At 39.2% G+C, this 15,623-nt stretch overlaps 1 protein-coding gene across 1 annotated transcript; it reads right to left on the bottom strand.

Annotated features, from left to right (window-relative positions):
• Positions 1-2,393: 2,393 nt before the first annotated feature.
• LOC145635813 (PKS-NRPS hybrid synthetase cheA-like) lies at positions 2,394-5,703 on the bottom strand. The gene is made up of 3 exons (XM_081687176.1): positions 5,638-5,703; positions 3,127-5,107; positions 2,394-3,010 (listed from the first exon to the last, which is right to left on the bottom strand). Exons 1-3 carry the CDS (start codon positions 5,701-5,703, stop codon positions 2,394-2,396), a joined length of 2,664 nt encoding a protein of 887 aa, XP_081543302.1.
• Positions 5,704-15,623: the final 9,920 nt, after the last annotated feature.

Here is a 15,623-nt window from a genome sequence, read left to right as displayed (position 1 = left end):
CTGAGGTCATCAGCTCCTATAGCTGATGGAGCATGTGTTGATGATGAGGTTCAGGGACGTGAGGGTGAGGACAAGGAGGAGGAGGAGGAAGAGGAAGAGGAAGAGTGGGACGAGGATCAAATTAATGATTTGATTTACGATGATGAGAGTTTGAGATCTGTTCGACGCCGGGGAGGCAGGGGAGAGCAAGGCCAGACGTCGTCTGGAGTCACTTTGAAGAGAGGTGCTGATGGTAGATTTCAGAGTACTGGAGTTGGTACTTCCCGAACTCGTAAAATTCGTGTTATCCGAGCATCGAATGATACTTCATGGCTTGTTCAAACTCAAATGTCGGGTGGTCCCAAGGATGGTAGTCTCATTCCCAGTTGTGCAGGTCACATCGCCACGCAAATTTGGATGGGGCCGCAAAAAGATCGTGACGTGTTAAAGTGTCAATCTAGGACGCAATGGTGCTCAAATTTACATGAGATGCATAGTGCTATGGTCGATGATGTGCATAGACGAGTTGATAGTACTGGTTTGAGTGGGCTAGTTAACATCATGCATCATCACATTGATTGGGCCCTGATTTCAGCGTTTGTAGAGCGCTGGCAGCCAGACACAAACACTTTTCACTTCCCGTTCGGCGAGATGACTATTATGCTCCATGATGTACAGTACATACTTGGGTTACCTGTGGAGGGTGATGCTGTTGTAGAGCAAAGCGGTGTTGCGTCTTTGAAGGCTGACTTTCAGAATTTTTTAGGGATAGGAGCAGACAAACTTGTTGCCAAGCCAGCAGCCATTTGGAATAACGGGGGGGTGTCAAGTCAGGCCATATATGAGAGATGCCTAGCAGAGAGAGGTGATGCTGATATCCAGGTGCAGGGTTTCTTGTTGTTAGTTCTAGGAAGCACTATTTTTGTCGATAAGAGTGGTAGTCGTATTCCTCCTTCTTGCATCTTAGAGGTGAAGAAGAAGGATGTTCAACTTTGTCATTATTCATGGGGTTCAGCTACCCTTGCTAATTTGTATCGGCAGTTAGGCGTTGCCTCACGGATAGGTTGCAAACAGATTGCTGGGTGTTTGACGTTGTTACAGTCTTGGATTTACAGTATTTTCCTACATTTCGACCTGTTCAGGGTTGTTTAGCCATAACATCGACTGATGCTCGAGCCGCCAGGTGGGACACACAGATTCAGGAAAGGGACTACCATCGTGTGGTTTCTTTTCGTAGACGCCTTGAGCAGATGACCGATCGAGAGGTATATTTTTTGGCTAAATATTTATTATAAATTTTAATTTTTGGATTTACAAGTTAATAATAATAATTTGTTTTTTTTTTATCTTTAATTGCTTGTAGGTTATTTGGAGGCCTTATACTTTGAGTCCAGCTCATTCGGTCCCGAGAACTACTTATTTGGGTTGGATACAGTATCGAGACATTGTTGAGCCATACCACCCTGACAGAGTTGTACGACAGCTTGGGTTCATTCAGGGGATCCCTCCTCCCTGTTTTACACCAGATTATGAGAGCCGGCCGGCATATGAGACGCGGAATTACGCGGTTAGCTCTGCAAGTGCACCACAGTTTTGGGGCAGATTTAATGTCGGGACTTACTGTATACCCCTCTCAGACTATTTGCCATTGTTGGACGAGGAGCCTACTTGTTCTGATGATTACGAGGGCTGGTTCTACACGTACTCACATCCACTTCTTATGAGTCCCGATGCAGTGCTTGGCCCACCACCTCGACCCGACAGGACAAACGTAGATTTTGTAAGTTTATTTCACTATTTAATTTCTTATATTTAAGTTGATTAATTATTTTTTTTAATTTAATTTCATTACCTTTATTCATTTAATAATGTTATTTAATTTGTCTTACACGATTTAATTTCATTTGTGTAGTGGGTGCAATTATTCATGTCTCCATTACGCAAGTTCATAGCTGAGCAAGGAGGCAACATCACCCCCCACAGTGATCGAGGCGCAGGAAGCAATCAAGTTGTGGAATGACATGTTAGAAGCTTGATATATTTTTTTTAATTATTAGATTTGGTTAATTTGGATTTTTTTTTTAAATTATTAGATTTGGAGTTAATAATTATTGGGACATCATTAGATTTGGACCTTTTTTTTTGTTTATAGATTTAGGAGTTAATAAATATTGGGAGATAATTAGATTTGGACCTTTTTTTAGCTTGATATATAGATTTGGATTTAATAATTGTTGGGACATAATTTATTATATTCAGGAGTTCATAATTACTGGGACATCATTAGATTTGCCCCTTTTTTTTAAAATTATTAGATTAGGTTGATAAATGAAAAAATAATTCGATAGTGTCTTTTAAATTATTAAATTAAGAGTTCAATATTAACAATGCAATAAAATCTCCTATCAATCACATCATTGACTATTAGCTAGAGTGTTCCAAGTAGCGCGCCTATGTTGATAACGATCCTCCCAACCTGTAACGGTATCGTCACGTATATCGAACCAAGTAGTAGCAATAGGAGGAACTGGAAAATTATCTTCAAACTCCAATCGCACAAAATGCCACCCTAAAGACAGTATGCAAAACTCCCTATACGGACCAGTTGCTGTTGATGGAGCAGTCCAAGGTAGCACAGTGATGCATGGGAACACACCACGACCATCTATACCAACACCAAAACACATGACAACGGCATTATAAAAGTTAGCAATCGGAAACAAGTCATCAAAAGCAACCATCCAATGATCTGTGTCGCATCTCCCTCCAGTCCATGTGATACGGTTGATTGCAACATCTAACTGTTCAACTCTATACACTCGAGAATAAATGTCTCGATGATGACCAACCTCATTTGCAATCGATCGTCGAGCTAATATCCATTCATGCTGGTCACCTATGAAGAAATCTGCAACACATCGAAATCCACAGTTACCATCACCAAGCGGATCACTCCACCCTCGTAGAAATGGAAGCATGAAGGCTGGAACTTTATCCAAATATGCGAATTCCTCCATGTTCAAATCATTCCCTACAAGTGTGCACAAATTAGCCATAAATAATAATAATAATAATAATAATAATAATAATAATAATAATAATAATAATAATAATAATAATAATAATAATAATAATAATAATAATAACCTGAAGCTGTATAAATCGGTGCCGTACGACCACCCCGACGACCACCCCTACGTCCACCTCGACGGCCACGAGAACCCAAAATATGCTCAAATCTGCTGCGATTACGCCTAGTAGACGTAGACCATTGACCTGTCGGTGGTCGACCCCTTGTTGTCTCGTTGACCTCTGGATCAGTAAAATCAGTCTGATCTCGGTGTAGCTCCTCAAATAGGACCCGGTTGATACCCCGCACAAAGCTTGGATCACGATCTAAGACCTCATCGACCAAAGACCTAAACAAGGCTGCATCCTGCTCCGACTCATCAGCAAAAACGGGAATGTCAACGCCCTCACCGATCACTAGTGTTTTCCAAAATGGATGGACCTGATCCAAATACAACCCTGTCCCTGCAAGAATTGTTGTCCACATGGTGCATGCACATGGGAGACTGTGCGTCGTCAGCAACGCACACCCACACCTATCCAACACATCATCAGATAACTCTCTCATCCTCTTCAACTCATCCTGTAAAATATCAAGACCTCGAAATGACATAAAGCCGTTAAGATGAAGCAAAGGCATGATGTTGTGTTGTGACCCCATTCGCCGTCTCGAGTCCTCTAAATGGTGACGAATCTCAATTAGCATACCCTCAATGTTGCTGTGCACACGACGAAAGATAGTGTCTAATGCTCCTGTAGAACTGTCAAACCATTGTTTAAGTACGGAATGTTGGCTCTCTACTCTACATGTGTTGACATTGCCGAAGTGCATCACCAAATTCGTCCAAACTCGCACAAATTTCTCCTTGTGGACCAACCATTGATCCTCGACGTATTTCACCAGTGGTGGGTTCGATGCTCCCCATGTCGCTTTCATAGTTTGCAACTCTAACTCATACTCGGCAATAGTGGTCGAACACATTACTCTTCTCCATCTACCATTTCGAAATCTCTCGGCCATCAACATATCCTTCCCACACAAAATGTGCGCCCTTCCCAATACATCCTTGTTAATGTGCCACCCGCATAATAAATGCGCACAATTTGGAAAGACCTCTTTCAAAGCCTTCATCAACCCCAACTCACAATCAGTAACAAAAACATTCGGAGCCACCTCAAATCCAATGTACAACTGCAATTTCTCCAAAACCCACTTGTAGCTTTCATAAGTTTCGCTCTTTAATATGGCATATCCGATCAAAAAGTTTTGATTTGTAGGCGTGACACCAATGAGCTCGAAGAATGGCATGTTATATCTGTTGGTCTTGTACGTAGAATCCATACCAATGACATGTGGATACGTACGTAACATATTAGCCATCTCTGGGTGGGCCAAAAAAGCATGGGTGATAGCACGGGTATCTGGATCAACATTTATCCAAGTGACATACTTGTACTCATTTGCCAAGTGAACAAACTGGTGCGCAACATCTCGACCTTCACAAGCATCTAGACGAGCACGACTTCTCACATTGTAGATATGTCTCTTGTTAGGGCTCTCATTCGGAAACTTCTCTTTCACAGCTGCCATAATGTGACGCGGCTTGGCTGCAGCAGAACTCATGTCAATAACAAGCGTCTTTGCAGCTGGACTAAGACCACTAACCTGTCGGTGACCCTCTCGATATACCATGAGCGGATGGTTATGCATGCCTTTCAAGCCCTTTTTAGATTTAATTATCCATCCTTCCATGTCCCGCAAACATCGAGCCGAGATTTGAAACGTACATTTACAACCCTTGCTCTTCGTGTTCTTCCGTGTGGCATTTTCACGGTCCCGACTTTCCCCTCTGTTTCTCTCCCCCTGATCACATTTCATGTAATTAATTGGAAGCCCATTTCTTTGTTTCTTATACGATGAATTTGTCAAAAAGAACCCTAATGGAGTGGCAATTTCTCTAGCCCAATCAACAGCTGCTTGATAGGTCGGGAAAACTTCTCTAGTCTGAAAATGCGGGCTATAATCAACACCATCACCGCCGTAATCTGATAATGACGCCTGATACAAATAAATAATTCTTTTAATTAATAATAACGAACAATATAACATTAATAATTATAATTATAATAATAATCTTAAATAGAATAATATTTATTTATATTATTCATACTAGTATAAAAGTTAATACAATAATATTAGTTTTTATTAAAAAAAAAAAAAAAAAGCACCGTCACCACACTCAACCGGAGCTGCAAACCGGTTGACCAACATGGGTTACCGGATTTTACCACCGGTTGACCGTGACGGATAACCGGATTTCAGCACCGGTTTCCCACGGTAACCTGCGTGGAAAACCGGTGGACCAACACGGCCTACCGGTGGTCAAAAACGGTTAACAACTACGGTTAACCGCAGCATAAAACCGATTCCCGGGGAGGTTGACCGGTTTCGTGCACCGGTTGACCGGTTTCGCATCAAGTTTTACGGCAACATATGTATACAACTAGCTAATTTATAATTTATTCTAAATTCAGCATAATTTATAATCATATTAGTATACAACTAGCTAATTAAATAAATAATCGTACTTGTTCAAAAGCCGAGGGTTGAGATTGCGGTTGGTTTTCCGACGAATCACCGTGATTATCATCCATTTCCGATAACTTTTCTGTTCGTGGTGGTGGTCAATCTATTAGTGGTGGTGGTCCGATGTAGGTAGTGACGCGGTAATTGTAGTCAATTAATTAAAGTTAAATTTTTTTTTTTAAAATAATTGGGTAAATATTTATTAAGGGCAAGAAAGTCCCTTTACTTAAAATGATGGCGGTTTGATAAAAAACGTTGGCGGTATTTAGCAATCCATATGAGAATTGGTGAATGAAAATTGAAAATCTGGTTGTTGATGATTGAAAACGGAGTTTTTAATACGTTATTAATAGAGAAAATCAGCCAAAAAGATAAATTAACAGAACAGAGTCCTGGCGCAACTGAAACAGAGCTGGCGCCAACCCTGGCTAACTGGCGCCAGGCGCCAACACTAGCGCCAGGCGCCAGGCTTGATTTTAACGCGTTTTCAAAAATCAGATAAGTTTTGCCGTCCAGGAGGATAAAATTGTATCTTTTCCTCGAAAATGCTCTTTGATCTTAATTAAAACTCTGAAAAGTCAACAAAAGTCAATTTATCAATGCTAATTGAATTAGGAATGAAAAGAACCTTCTAGAAGAATCTAGAAGTCTAAAACCATTCCTAATCGTATTAGGAATGATAAATCATATTAGGCCCTCCCCTAGATCATTGGGCCGCATATAAAGCTCAAACCGGGCCCAGTTTAGTAAATTGGCCATAACTTCCTCAATATTCATCGGAATTGGGCTTATAATATATCGTTGGAAAGCTCTTGGCAAGCCCCATCCAACTACACTATTATTGGACCCATATAATGGACCAACCAAACTGGATTGACTGTTTTCTTAAAATAAGTTTTCAAAAATAGAGAGAAGAAAAAAGAAATTTAAACTTTCCGCAGCACTAGACTTTCCACACTTTCGCTTCATTCGATTATGATTCGACGTGAAAGGTACTCATCACCGGGTTTGGTTTTAGGGAGACACAAATGGGTGTCTACAGTGCCCTTTTAGTTTTTGGCACCGATTTGGTCTGAACCGGTGCCTTTTATATTTGTGTAAAATGGCGCCCAAATTTGGGCCGGTTTAGGACACCGGTTTGGCCTGAACCGGTGCCTTTATGGGGGTGCCTTATTGTATTTTTCTACTAGTGATACTAGGTGTCTTATACTTTGTATTGGTTGGGTTATTTGGGTGTTTGTGTATTTTTATTATTGCATACAGTTGTGTAAGCTTCTTGTGTGAAGCTGTGAGTAGTACTTTGGGAGTACGAGAGAATCTAAGTGTGGGACTTAGATTGGGTAGGATAGGGTCCTACTGTGTAGCAAGTTTGTTCTGGAACTTGTGAGTAAAGGTCTGTTTATAATAAGTTGTAACTTGGTGTTTGCCCTATTATAGTGAAGTGGTTTTAGTATTTGAAATCCCTTAGATAGGGTCGAGGATTTACTTCCAGTTGGGCTTTGGAAGGTTTCCTCGTAAAATTCTGTGTGCCTTTGCAAGTTCCTATATGCATTGTTTTATATTCCGCAAAAGTAGTCACTAGGAACTCACATACAATTCACCCCCTCTTGTAGTGTTCGTCTCAACGGTATCAGAGCACGTTCTCACGTGTAAGCAGATAACTTTGCTGAGTAAGTTCCTTAGGAGAGATGAAGTACAAGGAGAAACTTGAAGAAGGGTATTCCACCCAACGTCCACCTATGTTTAATGGCAAGTTTTATACCTACTGGAAAAATAGGATGGAGATCTTCATTAAGGCCAAAAATTACTAGGTATGGCGTGTCATAGAATATGGTGATTTCGAGGTAACCGCAACCAATGACAAAAACGAGGTAGTTCCTAAACTTATTTCTGATTATGATAAAGATCAAAGACTATCAGAAACTTGAGTTAAATGCTCTAGCTATTAAATATTTGCACTGTGGTCTTGGACCCCATGAACATAATCGTACTATGGGGTGTAAGACAGCCAAACAAATCTGGGATTTACTAGAGGTAACTCATGAAGGAACTAATGAGGTAATACGTTTTAAAATTGATTTATTGATGTCTAGGTATGACAGGTTTGAAATGCAGTCTAAGGAACCATAGAAGAAATGTTTACAAGATTTAATGATATAATTAATGAGCTGGGTTCCCTTGGCAGGCACATTCCTATAGATGAACAGGCAAGGAAGATATTGAGAAGCCTACCACAAGATGAACGCTGGAGATCCAAGGTTACTGCCATGTAGGAAGCTAAAGACTTCACAAAGTTCAATATGGAACAGCTAGCAGGTTCCCTAATGACTTATGAGCTTCACTTTAGTTCCAACGCTGAAAGTTCCAAAAACAAAAGTCTGGTTTTAAAGGCTCAAGACTCAGAGGAATCAGAAGTTGATGAGGAGGAGATGGCAATGTCAGTCAGTAGATTTAAAAGGATGATGAACAACAGGAAGTTCCAAAGACACTACCTGTTTCAAGTGTGGGTTAAAATATCATTTCATTAAGGACTGTCCATTTAAGGAACGAGAAAAAGGAAAGACTAAAGGAAAGGAGCAATCCAAGGAATCTAGAGTCTACAAGCCATACTTCGCAAAGGACAATGTGAAGAAGGCAATGCTTGCTGCCTGGGGAGACACAGACTCAGAGAAGGAAGAAGATCAACCTTCAGAAAAAACTGCACATCTGTGTCTAATGGCTAAGACAGATGAAGAGGCCAAACTGAAGGCACTCGAATCTGAGGTATGGTTCTCTCAAAATGAATTATGATATTTTTCTAACGAAAAATTAATACATGTTGTGTTGTAAATTCAAGAAGATTTAAAAGAAGTTCATAGAGCAAAACAGTAAAGTGACAAAGCTTTAATTACTTACAAGGAAAACAGTGAGTGGGTTGATGAAATGAAGTTCGACATTCAATAAAGATTCTTTAGTCTGTTTGATGATAATAATATTTTAAAAGAGACTATAGAAAAGCTGAAACTTGATAACATACTTTTAAATGTGGAAATGTCGTTATTAAAACTCAGTGTGGATGCTCCTAACTCTGAAGTTCCTCCACTTGCTCAATATCCGAATTTTGAAAAACTAAAAATTAATTTGCAAGATCTAAGAACGGATAAGGCACGACTTGAGGGGGAACTTGAGAGAGCTAGGAAAGGTAAACAACCCATAGAGTATAGAGTTCCAAACTGGATCACCAATGCTCAATCTAAGAGAACAGAGGGTTTAGGTTTTAAAAAGAAGTTCCAAAAGGAAAAGAAGTATGTTAATCTGCCTAGTAGTGTTGTCTGTTATTTCTCTAGTAATACAGGACACAAATAGGTTAAGTGCCCTAAGAAAGAGAAGTGTACACAAAAGAATGAAAAACATGTAGAGCAGATTTGGGTTAAGAAAGATGAACCTACTCCTATTACAGAGGAACCCAAGGAAACCTGGGTTCTTGACACTAACGTTTGATTTCTCATGTAGGTTCCAGTGAGGGGAACAACACTTGGTACCTCGACAGTGGTTGTTATAAGCACATGACTGGAGACAAATCTCTCACTGGATGCCTACTATGGTGGGACTATGACCTTTGGTGATAATATGAAAGGAGATATAGTTGCTATGGGCAAAGTAGGAAGGTCAAGTTCCCATGCTATTGATAATGTATTTTTAGTCGAGGGTCTCAAACACAGCTTGTTAAGTATTTCACAATTTTGTGACAAAGGTAAGTCTGTTAGCTTTACTTCTAATAAGTGCAGAATCATCCACAATGACACTGGGAACACAATCTTAGAAGGAACTCGAAAAGGAAACACATATGTTGTGGATCTTAACGAGGTTCCTAATAGCAGTCTGACATGTCTTAGTGTTATTGAGGATGATCCTTTACTGTGGCACAAGAGATTTGGTCATGCAAGTTTTTCTTTACTAGATAAACTGAGATCTAAGGAATTAGTGGAAGGACTTCCTTACATTAAGTTCCTATATGATAAAGTATGTGATGCTTGTGTTAGAGGAAAACAGACTCGAGTTTATTTTAAATCCAAAAAGATGGTAAGCACCAAAAGGCCTTTGGAACTTATCCATATGGATCTCTGTGGACCAATGAGAATCCAAAGTAGAAGTGGTAAGAAATATGTTATGGTAATTGTTGATGATTTTTCAAGGTATACTTGGGTATTCTTTCTTATTAGTAAAGATGAAATGTTTGCTGAGTTTGTTGCTTTTGTAAAGAAAGAACAGAGAAGAACAGGTAATCCATTGGTACATCTCAGATCAGATCATGGTACAGAATTTGAAAATTCCAAGTTTGATGATTTTTGTGCAGAGCATGGAATGGATCATAACTTCTCAACACCAAGAACTCCACAGCAAAATGGAGTTGTGGAACGCAAGAATAGAAGCCTTGAAGACATGGCTAGAACAATGCTAATTTCAAGCAGATTGCCTAGGAACTTTTGGGCAGAGGCAGTGAACACAGCATGTTATATCCTCAACAGAGTATCTGTTAGAGCCATCACCAACAAAACTCCCTATGAACTCATGAAAGGGAGAAAACCTAACATCTATTACTTTAAATCCTTAGGTTGTAAATGCTTTGTTCATAATAATGGAAAAAGGAACTTGGGAAAGTTTGATGAAAGAAGTGATGAGGCAGTTTTCTTAGGATATGCCTCTAATAGTAAAGCCTATAGTGGTGGAGGACAGGCTAGGCTGTGGAATCGCCAGGGCCTCTAGTAAAATAGTGGCGAAACTTAACCGTTTCGTCGGTTCGACCGGTATTCATGCATGTACGTGGAGGAAGAAGGCTATGGTTGCGTGAGGAAATTCGGAAATAGCCATTATAGGCTACTTTGCGAAGGAGCACGCGTACAAGTTCTTCTGTTCGGGCTTAGCAAAATGAAGTGAACCGGACTGAACGTGTTACCGAGAAATAAAAAGGGGGATGGGCGTAAACTTTTATATACAAATAGGGTCGATGCGGTTGTGGAATCATACCATGGGCATGGTTGCCATGGGCTCTCTCTTGGCTGAGTCAGTTGGGTGTGGAAGTACTAATGGAGGAAGGCTAACCCACGACAGCTGACGGCGGATTGAGGGCGGAAACTATGATTAAAATTTGGCGCTTGAGTGGGGTCTGGGGGGTCCCTTCGAAACGTAAGTGTTCGGAGGTACCAGGGAAGTACTCCAGCCTCGAGAGGGCGCCTTTGCCCGGGCAATGTGCGGAAACCGACTCGACCATCCATATGAGTCATTCAAACCTCCGATCCCGGGGTCTATAAGAAAAGTGAGCGTATCCGGAACCTGAAATGCCTATCGACAACACGGAGACTTGTATATGCCATCTAAAACGAGCGACGCGACGGGGGTAACAAATTATAGCAGCATGGCGTCCGTTATAACTAACACACAAAAACGGAAAAAATCGGCAAGAAAAAATACAAGAACGGCACCTGAAGAAAACCGAATTCGCCCCAACCTCGAATTCGGATTTTCGAAGGACGCGACCCCCACCCACGGGGGGAGCACAGCCGAGTAGCGAAGCTACGACCTTGTGAGAAACTTGTTTCGAACGCCGGGCTGCTATACCCTTAGAGCAGAGCGAAGTGGAGTTTGGCCCTCGCCCCCCCGGGGCCCAGATAAAGAATAGCGAGCTCGTACATTCAAAGTTTAAAAAGCTTTAAATTCAAGGAATTCAAAGAAACTGTTTAACAAAACCTTGAATTTAAAGAAACCTTCCTTATCGAAGGAGGCAGGAAAGGAACGTTTCCCCCCAAAACCCCCTCGGGGGGATGTTTACGAGGAATCATTAAGTTGATTTACAAAATGTCTTAGAGTTTATAATAAGAGAACAATGTGTGTTAAGGAATTTGTACATATTAAATTTGATGAAACTGAACAATTTACTGATGTACAGGATTGTGATGATGATTTTGAAATTGGTCTTGTACGAAAATAGGATCCAGATGAGGAATCAACATTATTGCAGAAGCAGCAAGCTAAAAATGAAGCAAATACAGAAGCAAATGAAGGACCTACATTGGAGAATGCAGCAGGAACTCCACAAGTTCCAGAACATAATGAAGTTAATGAGGAAGTTCCTGAAGAAGTTCAAACTGAGAATCAAGTTGAAGTTCCTACTGTTGAACCAGTCATCAACAATGAAGAAAGACTGTATCCAATCAAAGACTTTACACCAAAACCTTGGAAACATCATAAGTCACATCTAGTGGATGCAATCATGAGCGATAGCACAAAAGGAACTCAGACCAAATCTCAGCTTAGAAACTTCTGTGCATTTTATGCATTCTTATCTTCTATGGAACCTAAGAACTATTTTGAAGCTTTGACTGATGCTAACTGGATTAATTTTATGCAAGCTGAACTTAATGAGTTTGAAAGAAACAAAGTTTAGCATTTGGAACCTAGACCGAAACAGAAGAAGACAATTGGATTAAAATGGGTGTTTAAGAACAAGCTAGATGAGCATGGTATTATTGTCAGTAACAAGGCTAGACTTGTTGTACAAGGTTTCAATCAATAAGAAGGAATTGAGTATGAACAAACATTGCTCCTGTATCCAGGTTAGAAGCTATACGCTTACTTATTGCTTTTGCTGCTTATATGGGATTTAGGCTGTACTAGATGGACGTTAAATGTGCATTTCTAAATGGATTTCTCGATGAAGAAGTCTATGTGGAACAGCCTCCTGAATTTGAGAATCCAGAGTTCCCAAACCATGTCTATAAGCTTGACAAGGCTCTTTATGGGTTGAAGCAAGCTCCTAGAGCATGGTATGAGAGATTATCTAAGTTCCTATTGAAAAATGGTTTTAAACGTGGTAAAATTAATAAAACTTTGTTTTTAAAATCAAATGGAACTGATATATTATTTGTACAGATTTATGTTGATGATATTTTATTTGGTGCAACTAATGAATCTTTGTGCTAGTGTTTTGCTGACCTAATGAGTGGAGAATTTGAAATGAGTATGATGGGAGAGTTAAACTTCTTCCTCGGTTTGCAAATCAAACAAACTGAAGAAGGAATCATGATCCATAAACAAAAGTATATCAAGGAACTGATCAAGAAATACAAGATGGACAATGAAAAAACCAGCAAGACTCCTATGGGTATTGGAACTAGGTTGGATGAAGACCCAACTGGAACTTGCATAGATCAAACTATGTATCGAGGTATGATAGGCTCACTACTATACTTAAAAACTAGTAGATCTGACATATCTTTTAGTGTTGGTTTGTGTGCCAGGTTCCAAGCAAACCCAAAGGAGTTTCACTTGAAAGCAGTAAAGAGAATCCTTAGATATTTGAAAGGAACTGATGCTTTGAGTCTCTTCTATCCTAGAAGTGATTCTTTTTATTTAAATGGCTTTACTGATGCTGACTATGAAGGTGATTTTGTTAATAGAAAAAGCACCTCAGGTATGGTACAGTTTTTAGGTCCTTGTTTGGTTTCTTGGGGTTCCAAGAAGCAAAACACAGTTACATTATCCATAGCGGAAGCTGAATATGTGGCAGCAGCAGCATGTTGTTTACAAATCCTATGGATAAAGCAACAGGTTAGAGATTTTGGTATTATTTTTGAATGTGTTCCTATTTACTGTGATAATACAAGTGCTATTTGTATTTCTAAGGATCCAGCTCAACACTCAAAGGTAAAACACATCCACATTAGGCATCACTTTCTAAAATATAATGTGGAGCAAGGGAATATTAAGTTGGAATTTTGTTATACTGAAAATCAAATTGCAGAGACCAAACCCTTGAGCAAAGAAAGATTTGAGAAATTGAGACTGGAACTTGGGATGATCAAGTTGAATTGATTGCTTCTGAAGTTCCAAGATTTGGAAAAATAAAAAATTATGTAAATAGAGCAAAAGGAGCATTTAGCACAATTTTGGTGTGCTAAACATAGCTGAAGTGTCACCGTTGTTGATCACTGAAGGTAAGTTCTCTACACACTTAATTTTGTAAGCAATTAATAATGTACATTGCATACGTATAGAAAGCGTGTTCCAATTACGTGTTTATTTTCATAATTCTTTTTGGAAATTAAATGAATTTGGAAAGAAAAGAGATTTGGTAAAAATATATCCTACTTAATTGAATTTGGAAAATTAATTGAATTTGTTCAATTAATGACTGAACAGTGAAAACTCCTTAAATCCCACACACCGTATCATTTATTATAAAAAGCATCTCCACCCACCTTACATCATCACTGTCAAATCAAAATTACTTACTGTGAAAAATTTCTACAACCTTCCTCAAACCCTCAAGAAATCACCATGGTCATCATCACTTCCACTAGCTCTTCCAAAAGCTCTCAAAACACCCATAACTCTGAACAGAAAGAGATTTCTTCACTTCCAATTGTATCCTTCAAAGAAACACAAGCCGAACACCCTTCATCCTCTACCTCTCAAAACCCTAAGTCCGCTGAAACAGAGGACATAACATTTGAATCAATTCTTCAAAAATTGAAAAAGTGGATAAAGATGAAAGAGAAGAGAAAGATTGTTGAAGAACACATCAAGGAGATTGAGGATTTTGCTGAAAAAATGGAGGACTCTTAGAGAGAGAATTCTGAGAAGGAGTGAAGAAATCGTTGATCAAGCAAAGCTTGAGTCACAAGCGGGAAGGTATGTTGTTGGTCATCGCATTGATTTATCTTGGTGTAGAAAAGATAGGTTCCTAGAATTTCTTGATTTAATTAAGTTCCAAGGATGGGAATATCTGTTGTCTATAGCTTTTAATAATTACATGTATCCAATTGCCATGACTGAGTTTTGTCAAAATTTTTAAGCAAAATTGGGAGTTATTTCTAGTGAAATTGATGGGGTAAAAGTTGAGTTTAATGTTAAAACCCTAGGTAGAATTTTGAAAACTCCGATTGAAGGGTATGAGACTTACATTTAAGGGAAGTCAAGTGTGAAGGTTGGAAATTACTTGAGTGGTGACATTGTTGAAGCCCTAGGAGGTAAAAGGGGGAAGAACATAATGAGCCACAATTATCTAAGTCCATTGAACAAGCTGTTGTTCAACCTTGTCAAGAAAACTATTCTGCCTAGAACATCAAAGAAAGGTGAAGCATGTCTGATGGACATGGCTGTGATTTTCTGTCTGTCTAAGAAGATGAAGGTCAATTTTCCTTCACTTATGTATCAGCATTTAGCGCATTGTGTCCCTGGTAAAACTAAGGTGGGGTATGGAGTTATCCTGTCTACAGTTTTTGAGAGCCTTGGAGTGGTTTTGAAAGGGAAATATGGTGGTTTAGATGAGAAGCCAAAGAATGTGATAAATGAAGAAACTCTTAGTGGTCTTAGTTTGGAGGTGGTTAAAGGGAAAATTCAGAAAATGGAGAAGGGAGAGGAAAAGAAAGAAAAGGGAACAGGAAAAAGAAAAGAAAAGGAAGAGGCTGAGCAGCCTATAAGAAAGAGTAGGAGGCTATCAGCAAGCTCCATCCCTCAAACCAATATCGAGCAACCTCTTAAGTTGGATACTGATGAACACTACACTACAAGAAAAATCACTTTTCGTAGCGATTGTACATTCGCTACAATATGCAAGTATGTTTGTGAAATAACTAAGGATGTCGTATCATTTTTACAATCGCCATGGTTTTCCCATATAAAATCGATACGGAAAACATAATATTACATATCCACACTATTTTTACACATTTATATAATTTTGAGAAATCGTATCATTTACTATCGCCACTAAATCCTAAAAATCGATACGAAAAGCCTTTTCAACACTAGATATATAAATATTATTTTGACAAAGTGTACATAAAATATGTCATAGCTTATTGGTGAAACATTTAATATAAGAGTTTGAGGTTGCATGTTCGAATAATGTAAAGATCATACGCATGTTTTTTTTTGAAGAAAATGAGTTAAACATTTATAGCGATTGTAATCGCTACAATAATCACCACGATTGGATGTAGTTTTT

The sequence above is a fragment of the Chenopodium album genome, chromosome 1 (assembly GCF_948465745.1).
Source record: "Chenopodium album chromosome 1, dcCheAlbu1.1, whole genome shotgun sequence".
Lineage (NCBI taxonomy): Eukaryota > Viridiplantae > Streptophyta > Magnoliopsida > Caryophyllales > Amaranthaceae > Chenopodium > Chenopodium album.
Note: the sequence above shows the minus strand (reverse complement) of the source record. Positions and strands in the feature narration are given on the sequence as shown.

Excerpts from the sequence above, each read along its gene's own strand:
- LOC145635813 (XM_081687176.1), bottom strand. The coding sequence starts at position 5,703 with ATGGATGATAATCACGGTGATTCGTCGGAAAACCAACCGCAATCTCAA. Across the intron at positions 5,108-5,637 it reads AACCCTCGGCTTTTGAACAA|GCGTCATTATCAGATTACGG; the intron begins GTACGATTATTT and ends TATTTGTATCAG. Across the intron at positions 3,011-3,126 it reads ACCGATTTATACAGCTTCAG|GGAATGATTTGAACATGGAG; the intron begins GTTATTATTATT and ends GCACACTTGTAG.